Source organism: Pomacea canaliculata, linkage group LG4, assembly GCF_003073045.1.
Source record: "Pomacea canaliculata isolate SZHN2017 linkage group LG4, ASM307304v1, whole genome shotgun sequence".
Lineage (NCBI taxonomy): Eukaryota > Metazoa > Mollusca > Gastropoda > Architaenioglossa > Ampullariidae > Pomacea > Pomacea canaliculata.
This window is the reverse complement of record NC_037593.1, coordinates 31,460,483-31,487,278: the sequence shown is the minus strand read 5'-3', so window position 1 is coordinate 31,487,278 and position 26,796 is coordinate 31,460,483. Positions and strand designations below refer to the sequence as shown.

The 26,796-nt window shown below is 42.5% G+C and overlaps 1 protein-coding gene across 1 annotated transcript; it reads left to right on the top strand.

Annotated features, from left to right (window-relative positions):
- The first annotated feature begins 9,955 nt into the window (after positions 1-9,955).
- Positions 9,956-21,291, top strand: LOC112563249. Its single transcript, XM_025237080.1, has 6 exons — positions 9,956-10,050; positions 14,980-15,306; positions 15,859-16,061; positions 17,540-17,843; positions 18,200-18,329; positions 18,694-21,291. The coding sequence occupies exons 1-6, from the start codon at positions 10,002-10,004 to the stop codon at positions 18,752-18,754; spliced, it is 1,074 nt and encodes a 357-aa protein (XP_025092865.1). The 5' UTR covers positions 9,956-10,001; the 3' UTR covers positions 18,755-21,291.
- Positions 21,292-26,796: the final 5,505 nt, after the last annotated feature.

Below are 26,796 nucleotides of genomic sequence, written 5' to 3'. Positions count from 1 at the left end.
AGTCTCAATGATAAAGTCTGTATTGTTTAGCTTGGTCTCAATAATAAACTCTGTATTGTTTAGCTAGGTCTCAATAATAAACTCTGTATTGTTTAGCTAGGTCTCAATGATAAAGCCTGTATTGTTTAGTCTCAATGATAAAGTCTGTATTGTTTAGCTAGGTCTCAATGATAAAGCCTGTATTGTTTAGCTAGGTCTCAATGATAAAGTCTGTATTGTTTAGCTAGGTCTCAATGATAAACTCTGTATTGTTTAGCTTGGTCTCAATAATAAACTCTGTATTGTTTAGCTAGGTCTCAATGATAAAGCCTGTATTGTTTAGTCTCAATGATAAAGTCTGTATTGTTTAGCTAGGTCTCAATGATAAAGCCTGTATTGTTTAGCTAGGTCTCAATGATAAAGTCTGTATTGTTTAGCTTGGTCTCAATAATAAACTCTGTATTGTTTAGCTAGGTCTCAATGATAAACTCTGTATTGTTTAGCTAGGTCTCAATGATAAAGCCTGTATTGTTTAGTCTCAATGATAAAGTCTGTATTGTTTAGCTAGGTCTCAATGATAAAGCCTGTATTGTTTAGTCTCAATGATAAAGTCTGTATTGTTTAGCTAGGTCTCAATGATAAAGATATTGTTTAGCTAGGTCTCAATGATAAAGTCTGTATTGTTTAGCTAGGTCTCAATGATAAAGCCTGTATTGTTTAGCTAGGTCTCAATGATAAAGTCTGTATTGTTTAGCTAGGTCTCAATGATAAACTCTGTATTGTTTAGCTAGGTCTCAATGATAAAGTCTGCACTGTTTAGCTAGGTCTCAATGATAAAGTCTGTATTGTTTAGCTAGGTCTCAATGATAAAGTCTGTATTGTTTAGCTAGGTCTCAATGATAAAGCTCTGTATTGTTTAGCTTGGTCTCAATATAAAGTCTGTATTGTTTAGCTAGGTCTCAATGATAAAGCCTGTATTGTTTAGTCTCAATGATAAAGTCTGTATTGTTTAGCTAGGTCTCAATGATAAAGCCTGTATTGTTTAGCTAGGTCTCAATGATAAAGTCTGTATTGTTTAGCTTGGTCTCAATAATAAACTCTGTATTGTTTAGCTAGGTCTCAATGATAAAGCCTGTATTGTTTAGTCTCAATGATAAAGTCTGTATTGTTTAGCTAGGTCTCAATGATAAAGCCTGTATTGTTTAGCTAGGTCTCAATGATAAAGTCTGTATTGTTTAGCTTGGTCTCAATAATAAACTCTGTATTGTTTAGCTAGGTCTCAATGATAAAGCCTGTATTGTTTAGTCTCAATGATAAAGTCTGTATTGTTTAGCTAGGTCTCAATGATAAAGATATTGTTTAGCTAGGTCTCAATGATAAAGTCTGTATTGTTTAGCTAGGTCTCAATGATAAAGCCTGTATTGTTTAGCTAGGTCTCAATGATAAAGTCTGTATTGTTTAGCTAGGTCTCAATGATAAAGCCTGTATTGTTTAGTCTCAATGATAAAGTCTGTATTGTTTAGCTAGGTCTCAATGATAAAGCCTGTATTGTTTAGCTAGGTCTCAATGATAAAGTCTGTATTGTTTAGCTAGGTCTCAATGATAAAGTCTGCACTGTTTAGCTAGGTCTCAATGATAAAGCCGCATTTAACTTTAGAAAGTGTGACAAGTAAACCTCGTTGCGGAGGAAAGAAAGTTTTTACATAGGGTTGTAAGCAAAACAAAGTAATCCGCAAAAGTATGCCTTTTGTGAAAACTGTGATATTTGTCAAAAATCTACAACCGTACGCTCTAGCTGTAATCATAGGGAGGTAAACATAACTCCTCTAGAAATGTGAGACAATATTCTCACTCCCTGTTTATCATTTGTGCTGCTGTACTAATGCACTCCTTCATCAGAAATACTTGTATAACTTAAGTTTATGCTAACATATGTATTAACTAAAGGTACACTGTTCACACACGTGGCTAACTATCTATATCTATCCATACACTATATTGTTGATCAACCCCTGTCATGCAGTTTAAAAATGACTTCTGTATACCACACGGCAGGCCTCTGTCAGAGAGCTCCAGAGTGTTTGATATTAAAGTATACAGAAAGTCCACAAATAGTCTCAGTGTAGTTGATGACTTTCCACAAACGTGTTGCCAGCAGGTGTAGCAGTGTTCAACCAGCAGCACCACGTGACATCCAAAACACACGTTCTTGTACAGAACACACGTGTGCACTCAGAGCACATCATCTTCATAACACGCTTCTCATGTAAAATTCAGGTCCTGAATGTCCACACAACACTGAGCGACAATCGCTGGAAATAAAGTATAAATATCACAAAGCATAGTCCGGTGGATGAAGTAAATATTTCTATGACATTTTTACAGGAGACATTTTAGACTTTAGAGTGATATAATTTACACTTCTATCTCTTAGCATTCATGCGTTCACTCATTTCCTTTATTCCCTTTATGTGTCTTCGCTGACGATCAGCTGTAATAATAATAATGTGAAAGTATAAAACACAGATAGATGGCACTCTCTGCGCAGAACAATAATGATGAAGGAAAGATAACAGCCAGTGGACAGTGAGGTACTATAGACACTGAACAACATAAAGATGAGGTACAAGATAACAGAGGACAGTGAGGTACTATAGACACACTAACAGCATAAAGATGAGGTACACGATAAGAGAGGACAGTGAGGTACTACAGACACACTAACAACATAAAGATGAGGTACTACAGACACACTAACAACATAAAGATGAGGTACTACAGACACACTAACAACATAAAGATGAGGTACTACAGACACACTAACAACATAAAGATGAGGTACTATAGACACACTAAAAACATAAAGATGAGGTACACGATAAGAGAGGACAGTGAGGTACTATAGACACACTAACAACATAAAGATGAGGTACTATAGGCACACTAACAACATAAAGATGAGGTACACGATAACAGAGGACAGTGAGGTACTATAGACACACTAACAACATAAAGATGAGGTACTATAGACACACTAACAACATAAAGATGAGGTACTATAGACACACTAACAACATAAAGATGAGGTACACGATAAGAGAGGACAATGAGGTACTATAGACACACTAACAACATAAAAATGAGGTACTATAGACACACTAACAACATAAAGATGAGGTACACGATAAGAGAGGACAATGAGGTACTATAGACACACTAACAACATAAAGATGAGGTACTATAGACACACTAACAACATAAAGATGAGGTACTATAGACACACCAACAACATAAAGATGAGGTACAAGATAACAGAGGACAGTGAGGTACTATAGACACACTAACAACATAAAGATGAGGTACAAGATAACAGAGGACAGTGAGGTACTATAGACACACCAACAACATAAAGATGAGGTACAAGATAACAGAGGACAGTGAGGTACTATAGACACACCAACAACATAAAGATGAGGTACTACAGACACACTAACAACATAAAGATGAGGTACACGACAACAAAGGACAGTGAGGTACTACAGACACACTAACAACATAAAGATGAGGTACACGAGAACAAAGGACAGTGAGGTACTACAGACACACTGAACAACATAAAGATGAGGTACACGATAACAGAGGACAGTGAGGTACTATAGACACACTGAACAACATAAAGATGAGGTACACGATAACAGAGGACAGTGAGGTACTATATACACACTAACAGCATAAAGATGAGGTACAAGATAACAGAGGACAGTGAGGTACTATAGACACACTAACAACATAACGATGAGGTACTATAGACACACAAACAACATAAAGATGAGGTACAAGAGTAGAAGGTGAAGCAATAGATGAAGGTATGAAGGGATGTAGGTACTATGAACAGTGTAAGATGGAGTCGGTACATGATAGTTCCTTCAGCTTCCGTCCGGCCGCCTATGCGACATCGAGGACCAGGATACGGGGGCTGCGACCTGTAACTGTGTGTCACTAGATGGAGGAACTGAGAGCCAAGACTGCGCTGTGTGCTTGTAGCCCTGACTTGCCGACCGCCAGTAGCCCCGCCTCCTGCTCCGCCTCTGGAAGAAGGTAACCGCGGTCCGTGTGAAGACGACGAGGGTGACGACGAATGACGACTTTGGCGATCATTGTTATCCGTTTGAGCTCGCACTAGTATCGCTGGACCGCTGGCACACGATGTTTTACAGTTAACTGCTCAAACGAGGCATGATACAACAAAGCTTCCGGTTTAGTCCCATTCTTTGCTACGGCTCGCCGAGACTAACGGCGGATCACATCGCAGGAGGCCAAGCGCTGGTCTTGGCAGACAGACAGCAGTCCACCTCTACACGTCTGAGTTAACCCTACCTCTCTGTCAAGGGGGCGCCCGGGAGTGTAGGGGTTCAAACACTCGCTTGTCACTAGTGCAGTGAGAAAGTTAAGATTCAAGATTCGTTATTCATCTGTCACCATCTAATGTGTATTGAGATATGAGAAATACATCCATACATATGTACACACATTGCTATCTTTGTCTACAGTATCTCACTCTCTCACACATTGCTGTCTTTACATACAGTATCTCACTCTCACACACACACACAGACACATTGTTGTCTTTACATACAGTATCTCACTCACACAGAAACACTTACACACACACACTCAAGGTTCAGATCTCGTCTCGGGACACGCTCTGTATGCGTCAAATGTCCGCAGGACTGGTGTCGGGGATTTCTCCGGGCACGATGTGAAATTTCCTTGGTGCTTAGAGCTTTAGAGCTGGTGTTAGCCCATTGTGATTGCAAGTCGGGTTATGTGAACAATTTCGACTAGTTTAATAAAAACAGAAAATAATAATAATCATCATCATCATAAAGAATCTCAGCCTCACATCATTCACTAAACACCGCATTCAGTGTTCACATGGATGCTGGTGTGAATGACCACGTGCACAATTGTTATGGACTGCGTCAACTGTCGACAAGATGGCAGTGACAAAGCAGCATAACCAGGTCCACAGTTTTAAGAACCTCGGCACAGTGCTGGACAGCAAAGCTCTCCTCCAGGAAAACACTAACATCGTTTAACAAAGTAGGTGGCCTGGAGGTCGCAGGTAGTCAGGAATTCATGATTGCTTCTGTTTCACCCAAAAAGTAGCTGCGGCAGAGGGGAAGATGAAGACCTGCAGTCTGTGATGACACACAAGGTCAGGGTTAGGATGACGGTGCGTTTGATCGTGATCACATACAGGTAAGTATAACACATACAGGTAAGTATAACGTACAGGTAAGTATAACACACAGGTAAGTATAACACACACAGGTAAGTATAATGTACAGGTAAGTATAACACATACAGGTAAGTATAACGCACAGATAAGTATAACACAGGTAAGTATAACACACAGGTAAGTATAACACACAGGTAAGTATAACGTACAGGTAAGTATAACACACACAGGTAAGTATAACACACAGGCAAGTATAACACACACAGGTAAGTATAACAAAGGCTTCTGTCAAACAACTTGGACAACTTTGTTCACACTAGTTTCCCTTCAAGACGAAGCTGAAGTATAATCCCACACACACACACACACTTATATTTATTCTATATATTTAATACTATATAACGTCTTGCAGATATTTTGTGTAGCGCACAAACAAGTTTAAAAAAGGTAAAAGTTTATTTCCTGACATTGTCAGGTCGTTGTTGGGTTAGAGACCGTTAGAGACCTCAATCTTCTCAGGGCCAGCTTGACATGAGGTCGGTGTCCATGTCCTCTCACTCGCTGCCGTACCCTCCCCAACCCTCAGAGCAGTCAGGAACCCGTTGCCGCCAGCTGGGTCGACTGGAGGAAAGCTTGCTGCGTTCATCGGGCATTGAACCAGCGTGTTCTTAGTTGGGATGCCAGCGATGACCACTCGGCTATCCGCTTTGCCTCCAGTCTACACCACAGCACGAGATGAGCAGTTTCAAGGTGTGTACAGGTAAGTGGTCAGTAAATAAGGACAAATGATGTCCAGTGATTTGGAAGTTTGCAGCCGTGTGACTATTTGCTTGAGTGCTTGACCTCAAGTCCACCCAACTCGCCGACAAGCGGGAACATGTCCTGTAACTTGGCTTCAAGTGCTTTGTACTGCTGTTGTTATTGTCATTCTTATCCGCCGCTTGTTGCCTACACGACCGCTGACGTAGTCGCCGCACGTCAAACTCACGCGCTTCACCAACACAAATGGAAAAAGACTGAATAGTAAACCCTGATTAGCATAAACGAGTGTTTTATGTCTTCTGGCGCCCACCTTAAAGACACGCCATTACACTTCAGTTAAAAACCACTGCAGCCCCTCCCTACTCCCTCCCTACTACAATAAAATTAGTTGCTGGTACGCACAAGGGAGAACATCAATTATCTTCTGTTATCAATGTACATAAAACGAGAAACACGCGCGGCAACAAAGTTCCTTCCTTTCAACTTCATTTCGTAAATTATCATCAATAACAACACACACACAACTCTCAACTGAAGGCTCGCCTCTCTAACCATCAGCCCCCAGGCTTGAGAGAAAACGAGGCGAGATGGTGTGGGTTAGAAATATATTCAACTTAGTGTTTGTAGCTTGACTGGTTCAAGCTTTTCTTGGTTCAAACAAAATGGAGGAGGACATTAAAAGTCCTGATACAAGTGAAAGCAAGGATATTTATGACTCGCCAAAGGTCCGCCCTCATCGCTCCACGAGGACGAAGAAAGACGAAGGCAGGCGACAGAGCACCTGGGAGGTTTCCAAGCTGGTCAGGTCAGGCCTGGGCATCGTCTGTCAGAAAATCACCAGAATTACACAAGCAAGATGTTATCACTCTTGATCCCCACCCCACCCCCACCCGCATACATCCACAGACGTACGCGCACACACACACTGCACGCATATAAACACATACAAACGCACACACACACACACTGCACGCATATAAACACACACACACACACAAACGCACACACACACTGCACGCATATAAACACACACACACACACACACACACACACACACACACACACACACACACACACACACACACACACACACACACACATGCACTGAATTGCGTTGCCTGTATACAACTACTAAAACAGAAATCGTCATGTCATTCAAGCAGACCAAGATGCACAAAAGCTTTTCAAGCCAAATCTGTCGACTCCCACCCCATCAGTCGCTATCAGTTTTAAAATGCGAGTTTATTTTTAGAAGACAAAAGTTACGTTTACAGGACTAAACCAGTTAATTACTGTTAATTTAAATGTATCAGGAGATCAACATTCTCTGTTCTCTCTCCTACTTCAATACCCAGCAGGACCTGTCACCAGGTGCCAACACTGACGTGTACCTGCTGTTCACACCTGGCGCCACGTCATCAGTTAATTGCGAGGTCACCTCGTCCCTTGACCCGCTGGCGTGCAGAGGTGCAAGGGGGAGGGGTGCAGGGATGAGGGACAAAAGCACTTTTGTAAAGACTGATTTCTATCTTCCCTTATTGTCATTGTCTGACTGTTGTGTTCTAGTCAGGAACTAATGTCGCTAAAGTTAACTCACTCGTCACACATGCGCCTCCTTTCAACAACCAAACGAATGTTTTTGTCTGTCGAGATCGTGATGAATCAGTTTTGAGGACAAAGGACAAGAATAGAACAAGAAACACTCCCTTCACACACCTCTCCACTCTCGTCTACCTTCAAAAGAATTTCAAACCTACAAGACGCACGAAGTGCAAATTGAACGAAGAAAAAAGTCTGTCAGAAGGACCACAGACAAGAAACACAAATCACCAAAAGGCACGAGCTGACCCTCTGGGGGAATGAAAGCCTCCCTTGGTTGAAACGTAATGTCTGTAATCGAACAACACAAGAAAGTCAATTGTAAAAGAATAGGTGGCAATCAAATCACAGAAGAGAAACAAATTTAAGAAACAAAAAGATGGCAGGTGCTGCTGTTACAGAGATATGTATATCTAACAGCTGTTTGAAGAACACATAGCTATATATTTACCTAGATATAGAGAGAGCGTGAAAAGTCACTTTATTGATATGTTTTTATTCCTAAAGAAAGTTTTGTACTGACATCCATGGCATGGAGTATTTGTAGGAGAATGTGACTACAACTCAAGCAACTGTCAGTCGACAAACAGGAGTCTGTGCGGACTGTCTGCTCACTGAGACAACTTGCTCTCAAAGATCGGTGTAAGAGACATTTGATGAACTTTCATGACTTTCAGGCCACAAAACAGACTGTTGTGACAGAAACTATTAGTAACTTGGAGGACAAACAGTGAAGACCGTCCGATGGAGTCATGTGGAGCGCCTAGCATGTGACACGTTCCACTGCTAGACTCAAGTCACGTGACGCCGCCCTCTCGCCCTTCAGCAATGTGTTGATTACAGACACAATATGAATATTGTACACCCCAATATTTTATGTGGTAGTCCCCTCAATCTATCAGCACCTGTCATAAAAGGGGACCCATTGAAAATAGTTTACAAAGTTCAATCTCTGCAATCTCCACAGATGTTGTACAGGTCAAAAGGTCGTTGGCGCTGCTACGCTGTACTCATTCATTGGACACGAAGCACAACTACACAAAACATCTTAATATTGTTAACTAGCTTAAATAAGTGCTTTCATCATTTCGGGAGAATAAGTGTTGTTTGTGATGCATTGAGACACAAAGTGACTGCACTCAGTGTTGCTGTCGTGGCGCTGGGTACCTGTCACTGACCGTCGTCACCACCACCCGGTCTGGAAAACTTCAAAGTGGGTTGTTGAGGTGTATGCAACTGCAATACCAATGCAAATCGACTAAAACATTTTTTTTAAATTAGAATATAGTTTTTTTATGATGCCAGACTAGATCGACCCCACCCACTTTAGGTAAATAACAAGTGAGCCTTTCCTTCCCACAGTTCTTGTCTTACTGCTACTGTACTACTACTACTACTACTAATAATAATAAAAGCTAAATTTGTAAAGCGCATACTCACACTCCTGAGGAGCATGCTCTTAGCACTTATGTACAAGAACGAAACATGGACAGCATGCGAGGGACAGGAAAACAGACAAATAACATATCAACTATAAAAAAATAAACAACAGAACTAAAGAATGAAATCAAATACAGAAAACACTAAGAGGAACCAAATAACAAGAATAAGAGCTGAGAGTAACATGATATTACAAAAGGAAGGGGGAGACAAAGGACTAGAATTATGGTAAGGCTAATAGATAATAGATAATAGATAATAGATAATAGATAATAGATAATAGAGGAGAATCTTAGTGAGACTAAGTTTTAGAAAATAGAAAAAAGGACGAGGAGTGAGAATTACAAATAGAATAATGGCGGAGAACGTAGCCGCTGCAATAAAATCCACAGAAACAGCAAGCAACGCAGTCACAAGCAGTAAAAACAACAACAAAGGAAAGACTAAGACAAACAAACACAACATGTAGCTACAAGAAATCTATAGATACGGAAAAGCAAAGACCTTGCACAAGAAAGCAGAGAAATCGCGGGACAACCAAGCAACTCAGCCTGTCAGGCGCAGCCTCGTTTCCAAGATAGTCTTGACTTTAATAACATTACATAATAGATATCAGTCACCATCTTCAAGAAAATTTTATTGTATTCTGTATTATAATTGTTAAAAAAGATCATAATCATTTATAACAGATGCATGATGCACTGGAACAACCACCACCTCGTGTCAGGAGACAAAGTAGCGGCCTTTGATTATTCTTCCCTCCACACGGAACTTCTCTGTATGTAAATTAAAGATTCCAATGCACTGGTGTAACTACCACATCGTGCGACGACTCCCCTAGAAAACCAATATTTTATCGGCTTTGTTGTCTTGACAGGGAACGTGTGTGTATAACTACCACCTTGCTTGAAGCCAGAGTTCAAACCTGTGGCCTGCAGTCTTCTGTCTCCTCCACCTGGCGCCGCGTGCCTCACCAGCCATGTTCAGCCACCTGCTCTTACTGTTGTGTTTGATAACCGGAAGTCTGGGTGAGTAGAGCCACACTTGTTGTCTTCATCTTCATTCTCACTTTTTCAAGAAGATGTTACAAATGTTTTTTTATTTACTAATTGTTTGTTGTTGCCTGTACAGTTACTTCCCCTTTAAATCATCGGTCAACTGGCAGAATAAGCGAAAATTATCGAGAGAAAGGCGAACAGAACAAGAAAAGCAAATGTGATAGTGATTGAAGAGGTTTATTGAGCATTGAAATGAATGAAAATAAATGTAAAGATGTCTGAAGTCATGGTTGCTGGAATCCAGGCAGACTGGTCGCTTTCCATATTGAGACCTCTTCCAGTCACGACCTCACTAAATTACTAAGTTACCACTTCACCTGCATTTTAGTCGTCAAGGAGTTAAGGAGGTTTTACTGTATTATAAATTACATGGCTTTAAAATATAAAAATAAGAATAAATGCAAAATTTGTAAAGCGCATGCTCACATTCCTAAGGAGCATGCTGCTAGCGCCCAAGAACGAGACATGGACAACATACGACGGACAGGAAAACAAATAACATACGACCTATGAAAAAGTAAACAACAGAACTAATCATAAAATAAAAAATACAGAAAACGCAATGAGGAAGCAAATAACAAGAACTGAGAGATTCATGATATTGCAGAAGGAAGACGAGGAGGGAAGGGTGCGACAAAAGACTATCATGGTGGGGAAAGGGTGTTAGGAGTAGTGTTCATAGTGCTCATACAAGAAAATTCATCTTGAAGCAATCTTTGGATTTCAGTTATTCTCTCGCAGAGGTCCGTGGGTGGTCAGTCGTTACATAATGACAATGGAAGACAGTCGCTCCCCCCGTCATCTTTGTACGGAGATCGTTAGCGCTGGTCGCTGCTCATTGGTCTGTGGTCTTCTTCTCTGTCCTTTCTGCCTCGTTTGTGATCGCTTGATTGAGCAATGGTATCCCTGGAGACCACAGTGGCTGACTTCCAGGTGCTGTTCTTGTCCTTCTACATGCGGACAGTTTCTGCGGGTTGTGACGAGGCCGTCTTGTTGTCATTGGCTGGATGCTCTCGCTGTTTGCTGGCTGCCTGTTGCAACTGCTGCTGGTTCGGCATGCTTGGTCTAAGGTAGACGTCTGTAGGTGGCAGTCTGGTTCTCAGACACCTGTTCATCAGCAACTTCTCTGGTGACACACCGTTTGGTAGCGGGGTACTTCTGTGTTGTACAACGGCAATTAATGTAGGGGTCTTGGCCTGACGACTTTCTTGAGAATGTTTTGAAGGTCTGTATGCCATGCTCTGCTGGGCCATTGGGCTGTGAGTACTTGGGACTGAAAGAAGTGTGCTGAAGTCCCCACTCTTTAGCAAACTTCGTGAACTCTTGTGCATTTAGTAACCAGATTGATGATTTGAGTCGTCATTCCAATCCAGAAAAAGACTTCTCTGGCCTTTTCTTGGCACTTGTAACGGTCCGTGTGTCCTTGGTGCAATCTCTAAAGCATGTCATGTTGCAATGTCATTGGAGCTATCAGTTGTTCATCTTTAAACAGTACACCATCTTTTTCGCTCAGTTCATCCGAGAAATCTTTGTACACTCTTATTTTTTCAGGAGTGTCTTTCTTCTCTAGTCGCCATTCTAACAGGATAAATCTTTTCAGTGACTGTAGTGCTGGGTCTTTGCTCAATTGTACTTTAAATAAGTCCAGCGTTTCACTGGAGATCGACAGACTGTTGATAATGAGGTGAATCTGTGCCTCCCAGTCATCGCTTGCCTCCCAGTCATCGCTTGCCTCCCACTCATGGCTTGCCTCCCAGTCATCGCTTGCCGCTGACTGTGATGGAGGCGTAGCCACGGACAATGTGTGTGATATGTGCATTTCTTGTCCTGGTGTGTAGACCAGCTCAGTATTATACTACAAGATCAGCCCTGGGCAATGTGTGACAAGCATTTCTTGCCCTGCTGTGTAGACCAGCTCACTATTATACTTCATCAAGCGCAGCACCATTCTTTGAAGTCTTGGAGGTGCCGCTGACTGTGGCTTCTTGAGGACTGGTCCCAGAGGCTTGTGATCACTTTCTACTGTTACTGGGCGCCCGTACACATACTAGTGGAAGTGCTCTATGCCGAAAACTACTGCCAACATTTCTTTTTGTATTTGAGTGTATCTCTCCTCACAGTCCTTCAGGGATCTTGAGGCAAAAGCTACAGCTCTCTCTTCTTGCATCAACACGGCACCGAGTCCTTCTGGTGTTGCATCCACTGACCAAACAACGAGCTTACAGGCCGGAACTAGAGACTGGGTAACGAAATGTTTTAGCTCATGGATGACACTGTCATGTTGCTGTAGCCACACATTCACTTTCCAGCTTTAGTAGAAGACGCAAAGGTGTTGCTATAGCTGAGAGGTTGGGAAGAAATTTGCCCAAATAGCTTACCATGCTGAGTTCGTGTCAAGCACACTAAAAACTGTGTTGTTGCCACTTTGCCGACTTGCAATCTTCTCGATGGTGGGCAGCTGATAGTTTTCACATTTCACCGCCTTGCTAAGGTCTCGTGGGTCTCAACATATTATCAGTCCGCTGCCTTTCTTCTCTACGACAACCATAGAATTCATAGTAGTCCCCCTTCTCAACGACAATTTTCTCCATTTGCTGTAACTCGTCTTTTAAAGTCATCTCGAAGCGCTGTGTATATATATTATGTATATCTCATATTTCCAAGGCTTTGAAGCACATCCACACAATCTGATAAAGCTGGATCATCTTCGATGACTTCTATGCATTGAATTAATTTGAGGGTGTGGTAACTGAACAGTGCCAGTGTCGCGTGACCACCCCCGACGTCCCCGGATGCTCACAACCAGCTGGTAACGAGCGCCCACCCTCTCGCTCGTCCGGAGACGGTTCGCGACGTAACAATCGAACAGCAGCTGAGCGCAGACCACACAGAAATCACAAAGACAAAATTGACATAACAGAACAAACTAATTTATTACATACGTAAAATAACTAATAATAATATATTTAATAAAAAATAATATATAAAAAAAAGAAAAAAACAGACGCTCTAACGCTCACACACAAATAAAAAGGGAATAGATTAAAAATGAGTAATCAAAACAAAAGGAGTAGCATCAAACAGTTGCCCGGTGCACAGGCGAGATACAAAGTAATTACAAGGAGCACACGCCACCCGCACGTACTGCCGGGTGGCAGACCAAAAGTTCGCTCAAAGTGTCGCCCGCCCTCTGGCCCTGCGAGCCGCCCCCTACCCCCCCCCCTCTTCCTCTCCTCCTGCTGGCTCCCCTTCCTTCCTCTTGTCAAGGTGCGAGACGATCGGGTAGGTCGCTGGTCACGTGACCTCCTGCTCGACGGTGCCGACACAAGGCTGGCCGCACGCTCGCGCAGCGGGGTCACGAGTTCACGCCGACGAGGTGACGAGGGTGCAGGGTGGCGGTTGTGGTGGACGCAGCGTCGAACAGTGGCACAAAAAGAGATGTGGAAACACGTGGGCGCGGATGAGGAGCACAACGACAACAGGAAGAACACAGAAGAATGAAAAATGAGCCTGTAGAGAAAACAATCTAACCAATCAAAAGACGGCTCTCCCACAACTGTACAGTTTGTAAATAAATATTCTAGTACAAGTATATACATGTGACCATTAAAGCACCGGTCCTAAAACACACAAGTCCATTGGAGAAAAGCGGGCGCGCGCCACATGCGCCGAGACCCGGCCTACACAAATGCCATCCTCACAAGATGCATGTCTTACACTCAAAAGAAAAATTAGAACGTGAAAAATATACAGATACTCTCATTCACACTTCCACCCCCAACTAAAGGCCCCCACAGACTGGATCGAGTGGTGTAGAACCCAAGGAACCCAAAACGGCTCGTGACAGGTCGGTTTGTCGAGAAGAAAAACGCCGGCTACCGGGGCCACGGTCTAGCACCGTCCCCCACGTCCGGCACCGTTCGCTGCTGGGTGGCGACTGTCCAGAAACTACAGCAAAACACGCCAAGGACTCCGCGCGCGCGAAAAGAACAAAAGTAAAGAAGAAAGGAGGGGGGTAGAAAAGTCAAAGGGAGGGGGGGGGTTGCGGTCCGGTCCCGAAAAGAAGAGACGACAGCGCCGCGAGTCAGGGTACAAGGGCCGCGTGAACTGTCCCTTGGTCCCCCTCCTCCGCGCGCACACACCCACCGACAGGTCAACACAGTACGGACACACAACACGGACTATACAACACAATCGCCGACACGCGACAGCCAAGATCGGCTTGATGTTTATATTGACAACCTGGAACTCCCTGCCACCTGAGTGATGCAAGTACGCGTGTTATTTACCGATGACGAAAAGTCGTTCACCACAGTATGTTGTTAGATGAGCCTTGGAGGCTTATATCGTGTTTTCTTCAGTCGACCATAAAGATGGTATCGCAGTATGTTGACCTGTGCGCATGTGTCCAGAATGAGGATGATGCCACGCCCTCGCACGTTGACCACTGAAGTCCACTCCGTGGATGCATTTGATTGACAGCAACAAAGTCGTCGTCGCCTAATTTTGTCGATTCTTCAATGGTCTGCACAGGTTTTGATGTGCATTCTGCAGCAAAATGTTTTATTTTCCGCATCTCTTGAAAGTCTGTGGCTTTTGATACTCGGCATATGTCGCCAGCCGTCTGGAGCGAGAGATGAGCTTCTTGTAGTCGTCTTGCTCGTAGTTGGTCACTCTTGGTGCCTCTCACAACTCTGTGCTCGTCAGCCGCGTGTCGTTACTTACTGGACAGACGAGTGGACAGACGTGTCAACATGGCGCACACACCTTTCCCCCGACAGTGGGTGGGCACAGCTCTGTCTCCTGTCTGCCCAGCTCCCAGGGACCAATGTCTCGTGTGATGAGGAACCACAGTAACATTGAAACAATTGACATTGGTATTTGTTCTCTCATGTGCAGGTGCTGTCCCGTGTCTGTGTGAAAATCAAGACCTCGAGGTACATCGAGATTCTACCGCTATTCTAAATTGTGGTTGCCTGAGCAAAGAGAACAGCATAGTCTGGAGTATAAATGGAGAGTTGGTCACACAGTGTCCATCATTTTCAAACGAAGAAAAGCAAGAAACGTGCAAAACTTTAAATAGTCGCTACAATATTTCCGCGAAAAGAACATCTGCATCATCAAGTGTGCTCACAGTCAGTTCTGGTTCCTTATCCAAACTGAACAACGTGAGCTGTGCAGTCCCGGAAACTGAAGAAGAAACAACTTGCAAAGTGGACTTGATATGTAAGTGAAGGCATCTGAAATAATAGTCCTAGAAATACACACTTTTAAGCATTTTTGTTATGCATAATAAAACTAACACGTGTAAAAGTATATTTTGTTGAAGTACCTTACCTTCAACCAGCTGGACGAGAGTTTGTCTGCTTTCCAAAGTGTTTACAATATCTTTCTTTTTCTCTCCTCCACGTGAATGAGTAAGGTCGGCGAGACTTGGGACAATATTTTGCAACAAGACTGTAGCACAGATTTCAAGCTAGAGAAAAAAAAAAAAAAACAGAACTAACAGTACACAGACAAATAGAGACATGGATAAATTGCAAGAGAATGTTGTGTAGAGTTTTGTGTACTTACCGTGGTCGTTATTCCGTAAGGTCAGTCGACTGAGTAAAGTGTCTTCTTGCATGTTAACTGTATTTTCTCTTTATTTTTTCACCTTCATCCTCTTCTCTCAATACGTGGTGTTGTAGCCAGGAAAGCAGTAGTAATATAAGAAATGAATTATTAAAGAAGCCAACAAATTGATGATGTGGTTTATAAGACAGTAACACATTGCAGACCCCGCTAACGAGTCGTCCTGCCATGTGAAGGTGGACACAGGTAGAGACACAGGTGGAGACACAGGTGGAGACACAGGTACAGACACAGGTAGAGACACAGGTGGAGACACAGGTACAGACACAGTGTCAGCTCATTGCAGCATCACCAAGGCGTATTCAGCTAATGGACGATACAGGTGTGACCTGTATCAGGTCCTGCAGGTGAGCATTTCCACGGAGCTTTCCAAACCAAATGTCATCTTGTACTTGCAGTGCTGCCTCCAATGAATTATCTTGCATTGTAACTGCCACTTTTTCTTTTTAATAGATTTTGTAACTAGGTTTCCCAAGCTATCATTGCCATCAGAGATTAATTAAGTTGCTCAGTTCAACCCTACCTACGCCACTTCCCCACTCACAGCAGTTGAAAATAAGTATTTTTCTGTCGGCTCTGTATGTTGAATGTCTGATATATTGACATTAACTACAAGATAGAAGGCGATGACATTTAGTCATCAGTTTTAATTAAGATTTAAGTAATATGAGAATCGCTATTTTTCTCTCGTTTTTAAAGCAAAATAAATCTCAGAAATAAAATCGCATCCTTTCGAATTTTTGTTTCAATCAACTGAGCTGTATTTCCTTTTAGTCAAATGTAAAGAAAACGGGTTTTATGTTTTGATGAGCTCTAACATCATGTCTGCTTCATATGTCTGATCCTTTCGGGTCGGATAAATAAGAAGTATTACATTTAAATACATAACATAAATATCATAAATGATCATAATAAAATATTCACCAGAAAGTGCCTGGCTATAAAGTAGGAACCATGCAGCAGTAGGTTCGATCCTGCAATAACCGCAGTCACCAGGACAGTGAACCTTGTCGGCCCAAAGACTTGAGAACAAACAGACTGCTTGGAATTAATGGCAGCATAATCACTAATCAGTAAATGTGGCCTCAACGACCCCTGACTTCCTCCACACCCTCCATGTCCTTCCCCCTTCCCTACACCTGCCAAAGTCAAAGGAACATAAAAGTATGATGGACGATGGATGGTGGTTGATGAGGATGGATGATGATGGATGATGATTTATATAGCGCTTTTTCAATAAATAATAAATACTCGTCCATAAAATAAGAAAAAAAGTGTCGGCGAAGAGACTTTTTGTTGATTTGTTGCTGATCTGTCCTGTATATTAGTTGTTTTTTTCATATTGATTTGTTGTTTTTATGTTCATTTATGTTCATCGTGTTTATTTATTCGAGGTGAGACGCTGCCGTTAGCACAATAAATAGTTATGATTAATTGTTGGCTAAAATGATAAAGTTTAAATGGAGTCAATGACATATGTTGACAACCTGTACCGTTTCTGCACAAAGAACTGTGCAAGAAGACACACAACACAAACACAACACAAACACAACACAAACACAACACAAACACAACACAAACACAACACAAACACAACACAAACACAACACAAACACAACACAAACACAACACAAACACAACACAAACACAACACAAACACAACACAAACACAACACAAACACAACACAAACACAAACACAACACAACACAAAGTAAGGTAGCAATTGTCTTTTAAGGTAAACATCGTCCCCTAACTTTTTGAAATCGTTTGGTCGACTACAATATGGTCGGCTGTTACAAATCTTCAATTCTGTTTTTTTCCAAGAATGAAACGAAATCACAGCTTCTTAGTACAACCACAATAAAGACATTGTCGAGAGACAGCGAGGGCGACATGAGAGGAGAATGCTCTATCACGGCACGAGTTCTGAGGGGAGGAGAGCTTAAGATGCTAATCACCCCAGGAGGGGTGGAAATCAATTTAAATAGAAACGACGACCCCAAGGACATTTCCACCACATTTCCACAAGGACATTTCCATCCAGGGCACATAGGTCTCCCCACAGACCTCCCTGACAAAGACAGTACGGTGCCTCTAGAGCTGACCACTGACCACGTGACGACCTCAGGTAAGAACGATGGTAAGCTTGTCTTGTTTGTCTTTAAATATTTAACTACTCGAGTCACTCCACGTGTTGCTACAGAAAACCGTATTTCGTCTGAGATGTGTGATAACAGTTGTGTGTAGTTGACACTTGATGTATCGGTGGCTTAGCGTTCAGTTCTTCCTGCAACAGTTGTGTGTCTGACAAATATTTCTAGGTAAACACATAACGGACGCCGTAGTCTCCACACAGTAAACAGTCATCGCAGTATTTTAATGTATGTGTGGATTTCTGTAATATTGTAGGCACACATTCTCCACATGCTGGTAGGCGGAATTTCACAGGATTTGTTGTTACATGAATCCATCACTTTGTGACAGGCGGTGCTACAACAACAAGCCCACCTGACGTCGCTACCACGTGCACACGTAACGTCGCTGGGTGGTTCGCAGGGGGAGTCTGTTTAGGACTCCTCATTGCGACAGTGGCGATCCTCTGCTGTAGAGGAAGGTAAGGAGAGCTCTGTGATGATAAGAAACTTAAAACATTGAGTAAACTGTAAGACGAACACAGGCCAGGACAGCCACTGCCAGACAGACAGACAGTCACACAGACTGACAGACAGACAGACAGACAGACTGACAGACACACAGACAGTTTAAGTTAATCTCATGTAAATGAGAATGCCTGCAATAGTAATACACCAAACAATGTCAACATTGTTACTTCTCCCTCCCCCAAGACACACGCCTGCACACTCCTACAGACAGACACACGTGTACTCGCTGAGACACTCGTTCTTCTCTCGCTCAGCACTTATCCACGTGAAGAATAATACACACGACCCAGGACAAACTTTGTTTTGATTATTCAGGTGGAAGGTACACCCCGAGGTAGCCAACGCTAGACCACAAGGAGATTCTCAGTGTCCGTAGTTCAACGCTTTGCCTGCTTACCCCGGGTGCTGAATAATTGTTCGCAAAGCCACTGCGAGATGAAGTTGTTGGATACGCATTTGACACGCTTTTGCGAAGTGATGACGTGTAACTTCAAACGATCGAACTATAGTATTCAGCGATCGAGGGGTCAAGGTAAAGTTCACGTTTAAAACAAAGGAAAAGTAAAGGACTGATGTTGTGAGGTGACATTTTTAGTATAGCAATGCACTAACTGAAACTTAAAATGTATCATACGTTTCTCATATAGGCCTAGATGTAAAACACCCATTTGCTTATTCTGTTACCCTCGTAAATAAAGATTTATCATTTGTCAACAATAAGGTAAAAAAGTTGTTGTTCCACCCTGGCTTTCGTTCTGTCAGACATTCTTAAAACCATATTGAAACATGTAGAATCAAAGCTCAAAGTCCAACAAAGTTTACTCAGAACCTTCAGAGGGCATGTAGAACAAACTGTATTATACACAATAATAAAATATGTAATAAATGCACAGTATATTTCAAGAACTAAAATACACAGAGAGTAAACGAAGACAAAATAATTATATATAAATGTTCACTATGTACACAATAACAACTTTGATCTTACTTCTTTTTCACCAAATTTGCTTTGATGTTGGAAATTAGATTATTCTTATAAATTTTGTTAAAACATCTCTCCGAGTGCTACCAGATATTGAAACTTGTATGAGATTAGAATATTCCAGCAGAATTCGCAAAATAATTTACATCATGCTCTTTTCAAAAACTCCCATAAAAGCATAGAGTGGTATTCGTACCCAACATCATTAAGATGGCATTTTTTTTGTTTTGTACATAAACACACATTTTACATAATATAATATTTTCACATGTTCTTTACTCAGTTTCATTGAAGATTCAACAGCATTAAATAATAGTTATTGCAGATTTTTATGTTGTTATCCATTTGTAATAACTTTTAGTGAATAAACATAGCATTGAAATAATGGTAATTGTATATCAGCTCATTGTTTTTCTCAACACCATATTTGCATGAAAGGTTACATACAGTTGTACCAAAGCATAAAAAAGTGTCAGTAATACATATATCTACAGAGTAATTATCTGTACATAAAACTGAGTCTATTTGTATGGTAGATATCAAAGTACTTATAAACATATACAACAGACAAAACCATTCCACGTGTATCTTTCTTTTTCTCCAATTCTGTAGTTACAACAGTGTTACTATAAATTTTACCTTCCCAAGTTTTAGATTCCGAAGTATGAAGTATTACATCAAGAAACATGAATGATTTAATAAAGTAGCAAAGATAGAATCTTTTGCCACACACGTGTCCATGAACATGACTCCATCCTCTATTGTTTATCATTTTAACGGCAAGTTTATTAATAAATAGAAAAAATGGCTACAGGCATCCCTGGTGGACACCAGAAGAAAAAATATGTCCTATAAGAATATGTCCATTTCTAAAGCAAGCTTTCACACCCAAATACTGTTGAATACATTAAACGAGTTTTATATTTACATTCTCGAAAGATGAAATGTATATTTATAAAATCCTATCAGTTTTCAATCTGTAAATGATTCATAAAGTTTGCAATTAAAGTTGAAGTGAAATGGAATTTTGAAACCAGCCTGATATTCTCATGTAGTATTTTTTAACCCAATCTTATAGTTACTTTGGGTAAGTGTGCTACAGAGATTGTCACTCATAACACAGACTATGCTTATATTGTGATGTCAACCCACTATTTATCAAATAACGTAAAAAATTCATAAAGGCATCAACTTTTCTCACCATTACTACAATTACTCATCACTTTGCGTGGTGGCACTTTCCTAGGTTTTCATTGTTTTTTACACACTGGCTAATACTGTGTGTTGCTTTGCGTTGTTTTTTTCTTGGAAGGAGCTGGCAGCTTTCTGATAAATTTCTCTTTTTTTGTATTATCAGAAAATTTAGCATTTATTGGTTTTCTGCCACTTTGCAAGCACTGTCTGCCCCCAACATATGTTCATCCTTATTATTTTCCATTTCTTTTAAAACTTTGTCTATGTTCTTTTAAATTGTTGTATTACTTCAATCTGTCTGTTAGTGGTAGGGATGTCAAATTCATCCTCAGAGTCATGTTTCAGTATTTCCTCAGTCCTGTTGTTGTTGTCAGCTTCAAGTGGTGTGTTTACTGTTTCCAAATTTGCACTCAAAGTATACGGTTCAGGGATGTCTTCTCGATCATCAACAAGAGGCTGGAACCATTCCTGCTGAATACTATCATGTCCAGTCGCTAGCTGGAAGAAATGTCTCCTTGCTTTGACATCCTTAACAGGAAATATATTACATGAAGAAATATTAAAAAATTTTATAACAGCATGCTGGTGCTTGCACGGTGCACCTGTCATGCCATCTGGGCAAGAACACATGTCTGTGTTCATGTCTGCTTGGTATGACTTACCATGCTCCCTCTCACTTTCAACTTCAAAATGAAGATCTCCTACAGCCTGAACCATTACCCTCTTAATGTTTTCCGATCCATATAAATAACGTCTGCTAATTGTAACATCTCTCCTACCATTTGCATGGTCCAGCAGCCGCCTTTCATAGTAGGCAGGAAGCCATGCTAATAAGATGTTATATGCTCTGTGCGGCAGAAGATTTTATCTTTCAAAACATGCATAGCTGCTTCACAGTAGTTATTTGTGTTATTTCCACGCACAGGAAGATCTTTTCTAAAAGTGACTGCCCATAGACTTTTTCGTTCAAACTGCTTTTCTAAATACAGTTTGAATTTGGGATTGTCCCTAACAACATCATTTCTACATGCATTATCATAAACATTAATAATTTCATCCTCACTCTGAGCATAAACCATTTTCTTGATGATTCTCAGTAGATGAGACCTGCTTTCTTTTTGTACTTTGTTTCGGGCCTCCCAGAGGAAACGCCAAGCGGCCTGAAGTACATAGAAATCAGTTTTCTGCAGATCACGTGTTCGGATTTTTTAAAATTTTGCCGTAAAGGTCCGTGCTAATTTTGAGAGTGTATTTTTTGTTTTGACCAGAAAGTAACAGATACAAAGCGCAGTGTGACACCAATATCTTAATTCTTGGATATGAATCCTAATTCAAAATATCTGTGGCACCTTTGGATGGTCTGCGCAACTCTGTCTCGTATGAACCCGATTTCAAAAGAACTTAAGTTTGTGAGGTGATATGATATCTTACTGTTTGTTTGTGCGAGCATACGTGTGACTATAAATTCAGTGATCGGCACGCGGTCGAAATGTGATCGACGTACTTGTGGCCGATTTTCGCACGCTTTGCTTGCATTTTTACACCATTATTTTGGATGACCAAATAAATTCAGTTGAATGAATCTGTCACGAACCAGCCTGGTTCAAGGCCAGAACAACAGGCCGAAGTGGGGGTAGATAATTATAGATGGGCAGTGGTCGGTGAAATCGGACAGTGGAGGGAAGCCTTTCTGTCCGTTTTTACGCCTTAATTGATTGATGGAGGCGATCGAGGCCCAGGGTCCGGGGTGTAAGATGAAGTAGTTACGGGTATAGCGCGGTGGTCAGTAGTCGCCTTAGTATTAGATCGAGAGCGTCAGGGCCGGGTGGATTTGGTGGCGAGAAGTCACGTGTCTCCTTAGTATATAGTTTAGGGTAGATGTGTAGTCGTGGCCTTTCCCAAACACACCAGCAGGGACTACCGTCTCTGAGCGTAGCATCAGGTGTAGGCAGCAAGTCTGTGGAGGCCGTTCTACGAGAACGTATCGCGCTGCTTGCTGGCACCTGCAGTCTGGAACTGGAAGAGTGAGAAAGGTGTCTCCGTCCTCGCAGACGTCAAGAAGGAGGTACACCGTCTGAACCGGCAACAGCAATTCTGCCACTCGTTGTCTGGGGCAACCGGGGGTAGTGATTGTTGTTCCTGTGTACCTCTGGGGTCTTGGTCGTCTGGAGCCGGTGCCGGACCACTGTCGCCTGAGAGCGTCGCCGCATCTGCATCCGTTGCCCGGGACAACCAGAGGAGCAGCAATGCGAGTGAACTAGAGACAGTGCGTCAAGGAGCTGGTGACCTCAGCCAGTAACGACAAAAGTGTACCAAGGTTGTTCTGTGAAAGAACTGTCCAAAGACTGGTGAAGTGTTCGTCGAGTGCGTTTTCGGACGGATAGAAGGAAAGTGTGTTTATCTCATTTACATTCTTTACATTTTGCGACCTGATAATAATTAGTGTATTTGGAGACTCATATTGCATCTCGTATGTGTCAACTTAATTTGCTTTGCTGATTTTTAATTATAAATTTATAATCCGTACAACTGTCTCGTCAGTTGTGTCTGCGCACGCGAGGAGAGCGACTGTCAGTGAGCGTGAGGACGTGCGAACAGGCGGGTGACTGGGTGAGAGGGCGAATTAAAGTCGGGTGAGCGAGCCAGCTTAAGTGACCCCTTTCCCCTCCGGTGAGTTAGGCCTATCCTTCTCTCCGCCTCGTTTCGTCACAGAATCACACTTACTTGCAGGCGTGATCCCCCATTGTAGCCGTTGTAGCCAAGCCACTCTCGCAATCTCTCTGATCCATTCTTACTGATGCCATCGTAACAGATTAAACTCGAGTTGATGGTAGATGCTGAGAAAATGTTCATCTCGTTCGCGTGTTTTCCACGTGAGAGTTGTCCCATTAATGTATAACACGTATATTTGCCGATGCGATTTCTATCTTAAAAACAACTAGTAAAGCAATTGTCCAACGCTGTGTATATACATGTAGTAGTGGGTCATATTAGGGAAAGTTCATATTAGGGAAAGACTAAACAAAAAACAAAACAAAATACATAAAAAATTAGCTTCACCTATAGATTTTAACAAAAATTGATGTCAAACAAATGGTGCTGTGTGTAACCACTAGATTATATGGTTTCGCTTGGCAGTCAACAGGATTTCGCGAAAGGCTTGACATAAAATAAATCATATTAAAGAACGAAAACATCCCAAACTAAAACACCACAAAAAAAATTTGATAAAACCACAGGGTTGGAACCGAACAACTGTCAAGCTTTAGACCTTGTTCATAAAGAATAGGCTACAGAGGCATTGCTGACAATACAGACTAATTTGTCCTTCATTGTGAGGACAATGCGGAAAGAAACATTATTGGTCTTCATGTTCCTGTGGAAATGGGAGAAACACTATGTGGGGAGGACCCAGCTCCTCCCTTTTGTAAAGTCTGCCCCCGACCTCAACTGTTTGGTTTAAATGTTGCTACAGAATGATGGACTAAGGCACTTCGGGCCAAACTTTGAAACAATTTAACGACACTCATGGGCTGCTTCTTGCATTAAAGAAATTCAGAACAAAACATGTTCGCATGTAATAAACTTACTTTAAATGTTTAGAGAGCCCAGCAAAATATGGAAGTTTTGAAGGTGCGATGGGGAATAAAGCATTGAGCTGACAAAACTCTTTTGGTTTTGACACTGAAAGGTCACGTGCATGACCTAACTTGTGGAACTGTACACCACTCAGCCTCCATTGAGTAGCGGGCTGTGGTCACCTGCTGATGGGGAGGAGACACTCCACACCACCACCCCCCACACTAAAACATGGCATAACCGAGGTACTTGACGGTAGTTGTCTTCAGCTTGAGATATCTGACTGATACAAACACTTTCTTGTGTATGGGAGGAGGAGAAATCTGTCCCCAAACCAGCCTTCAGTTTGCACAGAGCCTATCAAGAGCGGGGTTAGAGGTCAGTCTGAGCGCTGTGACAGGTAAGATGAACAACACTTTGTTGTTCTGTCTACTCTGTACCCGGGTCTTGCCCCTCAACTTACAGCGGGTGGGTGATGCAGCACACGAATTTCTGTAGAAAGCAGTGCCTGTAGCATGTACGTGTGTCTGGAGCTTGAAATACCCTTGTTTACGATACTGAAGTGAGTAAACACCAGGGACTGGTAGTATCCGATCACAGCCTTCCTTTCTGGCGCAAACTTTTCTTTGATCGATTGATACACGCAAAACCTTTCCAGGTAAAACTTGCCTTCCAACACCATCCATTCTTCTTTATTTATTTCTTACGCTGGAGTTTTCGATCTCCACAAATCCGTTGTTTTCACCTACGTGTCACCAAGTAAAGATCTGACATTATCTGACCACAATTTTTCTTTTCGCACAATCTCAGTTTTATTCCCTCAAAATCGCGGGTGTAAATGTGAGGATGTACCCTAAAATAGTCCGTGATGCAAACATCTGAAGGCTTTACAAATATACATCTATAGTAGGCCAAGGTGGACACAATGGACAGTTGACGTGGTCACCAGACCGGAACTGGTGATGTGGAAGAGTGCACAGAGAGGGTAAAGGCCATTGTGTCAAGGGTCAGCAGAGATCAGTGATATCACTGCGTTAGGTGACACCACAGGGGACTAGCTGTGTGTCTCGGTGTGCAGAGAAGCACTAAACACACACACACTTACACTGAAGTGCACCCAACTGCACACAGAGCTGCTGTCACGTGATCCCTCATAAAAACAAATATAAAAAATGACCAAAAAAATCCGACACCATTACAACTGTCGCGTAGCGCGATCGGGCGTCGCGAGACTCACAGTCACACAGACACGCTAACAATCACACAGACACGCTCACAGTCACACAGACACACAGACACACTTACAGCCACACAGGCACGCTCACAGACACACAGACGCGCTCACAGACACAGACCGAGCAACGAAGCCAATCGCTGCTCAGTGAACAGATAAACACACACACGTATGGAAAGTTCAAAACACAAGTTCATTGGAGGTCACAAGGTGCGACCCAGCAATTCAAAAGGAGGAAAAATAAAGAAGGAACGGGAAAAAAAGGAACTTTTAAATTAGATAATAAAAACAAACCAAACAAAACAAAACCCTTCGCTGGAGTAAAATAAATCTTCCACCTTTTCCAGCATAAACTGTTCCTGGGAACCAGGAAGTAAAAAATGTCTTGGTATCCGCACCTGACTTGTTTCCTGAAGTCGATAAGCTACACTTGTAGGTAGTTAGGTTATAGGTCAACTATTGGAGTACATTGCCACGAGAGAGTGGGGATAGAGCTGTAGTGTACGTGGGTTGGCCCGTCTGTTCTATTCACAAGACAAGTGTACACGTAGGCAAACACGTGTATGCCCTGCGTCAGAGGTCCCCGATAGCTCACGTGTATGCCCTGTCAGAGGTCCCCGATAGCTCACGTGTATGCCCTGTCATAGGTCCCCGATAGCTCACGTGTATGCCCTGTCAGAGGTCCCCGATAGCTCACGTGTATGCCCTGTCAGAGGTCCCCGATAGCTCACGTGTATGCCCTGTCAGAGGTCCCGATAGCTCACGTGTATGCCCTATCAGAGGTCCCCGATAGCTCACGTATATGCCCTGTCATAGGTTCCCGATAGCTCACGTGTATGCCCTGTCAGAGGTCCCCGATAGCTCACGTGTATGCCCTGTCAGAGGTCCCCGATAGCTCACGTGTATGCCCTGTCATATTTCCCCGATAGCTCACGTGTATGCCCTGTCATAGGTCCCCGATAGCTCACGTGTATGCCCTATCAGAGGTCCCCGATAGCTCACGTGTATGCCCTGTCATAGGTCCCCGATAGCTCACGTGTATGCCCTATCAGAGGTCCCCGATAGCTCACGTGTATGCCCTGTCATAGGTCCCCGATAGCTCACGTGTATGCCCTATCAGAGGTCCCCGATAGCTCACGTGTATGCCCTATCAGAGGTCCCCCGGACGTCACGGTGCGGTGCACAAGGTCGGGACTATCTTCAGCTCGCTGCTCGGGTTAACGAATACCGCGACGGCCCTCCCCTCTGTCGGTGGGTTGTCGTTGCTGTAACAGGTGATGGTGGAGCACCGTCACTCGGCATTCTCTGTAGTGCTGATTCGACTCGTACCGCCTTCTCGCCAGCTCCGGTTGTCCTTTCTCTGGCAACCTCCAAAGTACAACTGAAGCAATGGCGAGATGTCTACTGGCGGATCTGAGGGAGAATCAAT

Bases quoted from the DNA above. Each gene is read 5' to 3' on its own strand.
- LOC112563249 (XM_025237080.1), top strand. From the start codon at position 10,002: ATGTTCAGCCACCTGCTCTTACTGTTGTGTTTGATAACCGGAAGTCTG. The intron at 10,051-14,979 runs GTGAGTAGAGCC...TCTCATGTGCAG, and splicing joins TTTGATAACCGGAAGTCTGG to GTGCTGTCCCGTGTCTGTGT. The intron at 16,062-17,539 runs GTGAGCATTTCC...TTTTTTTCCAAG, and splicing joins ACCTGTATCAGGTCCTGCAG to AATGAAACGAAATCACAGCT.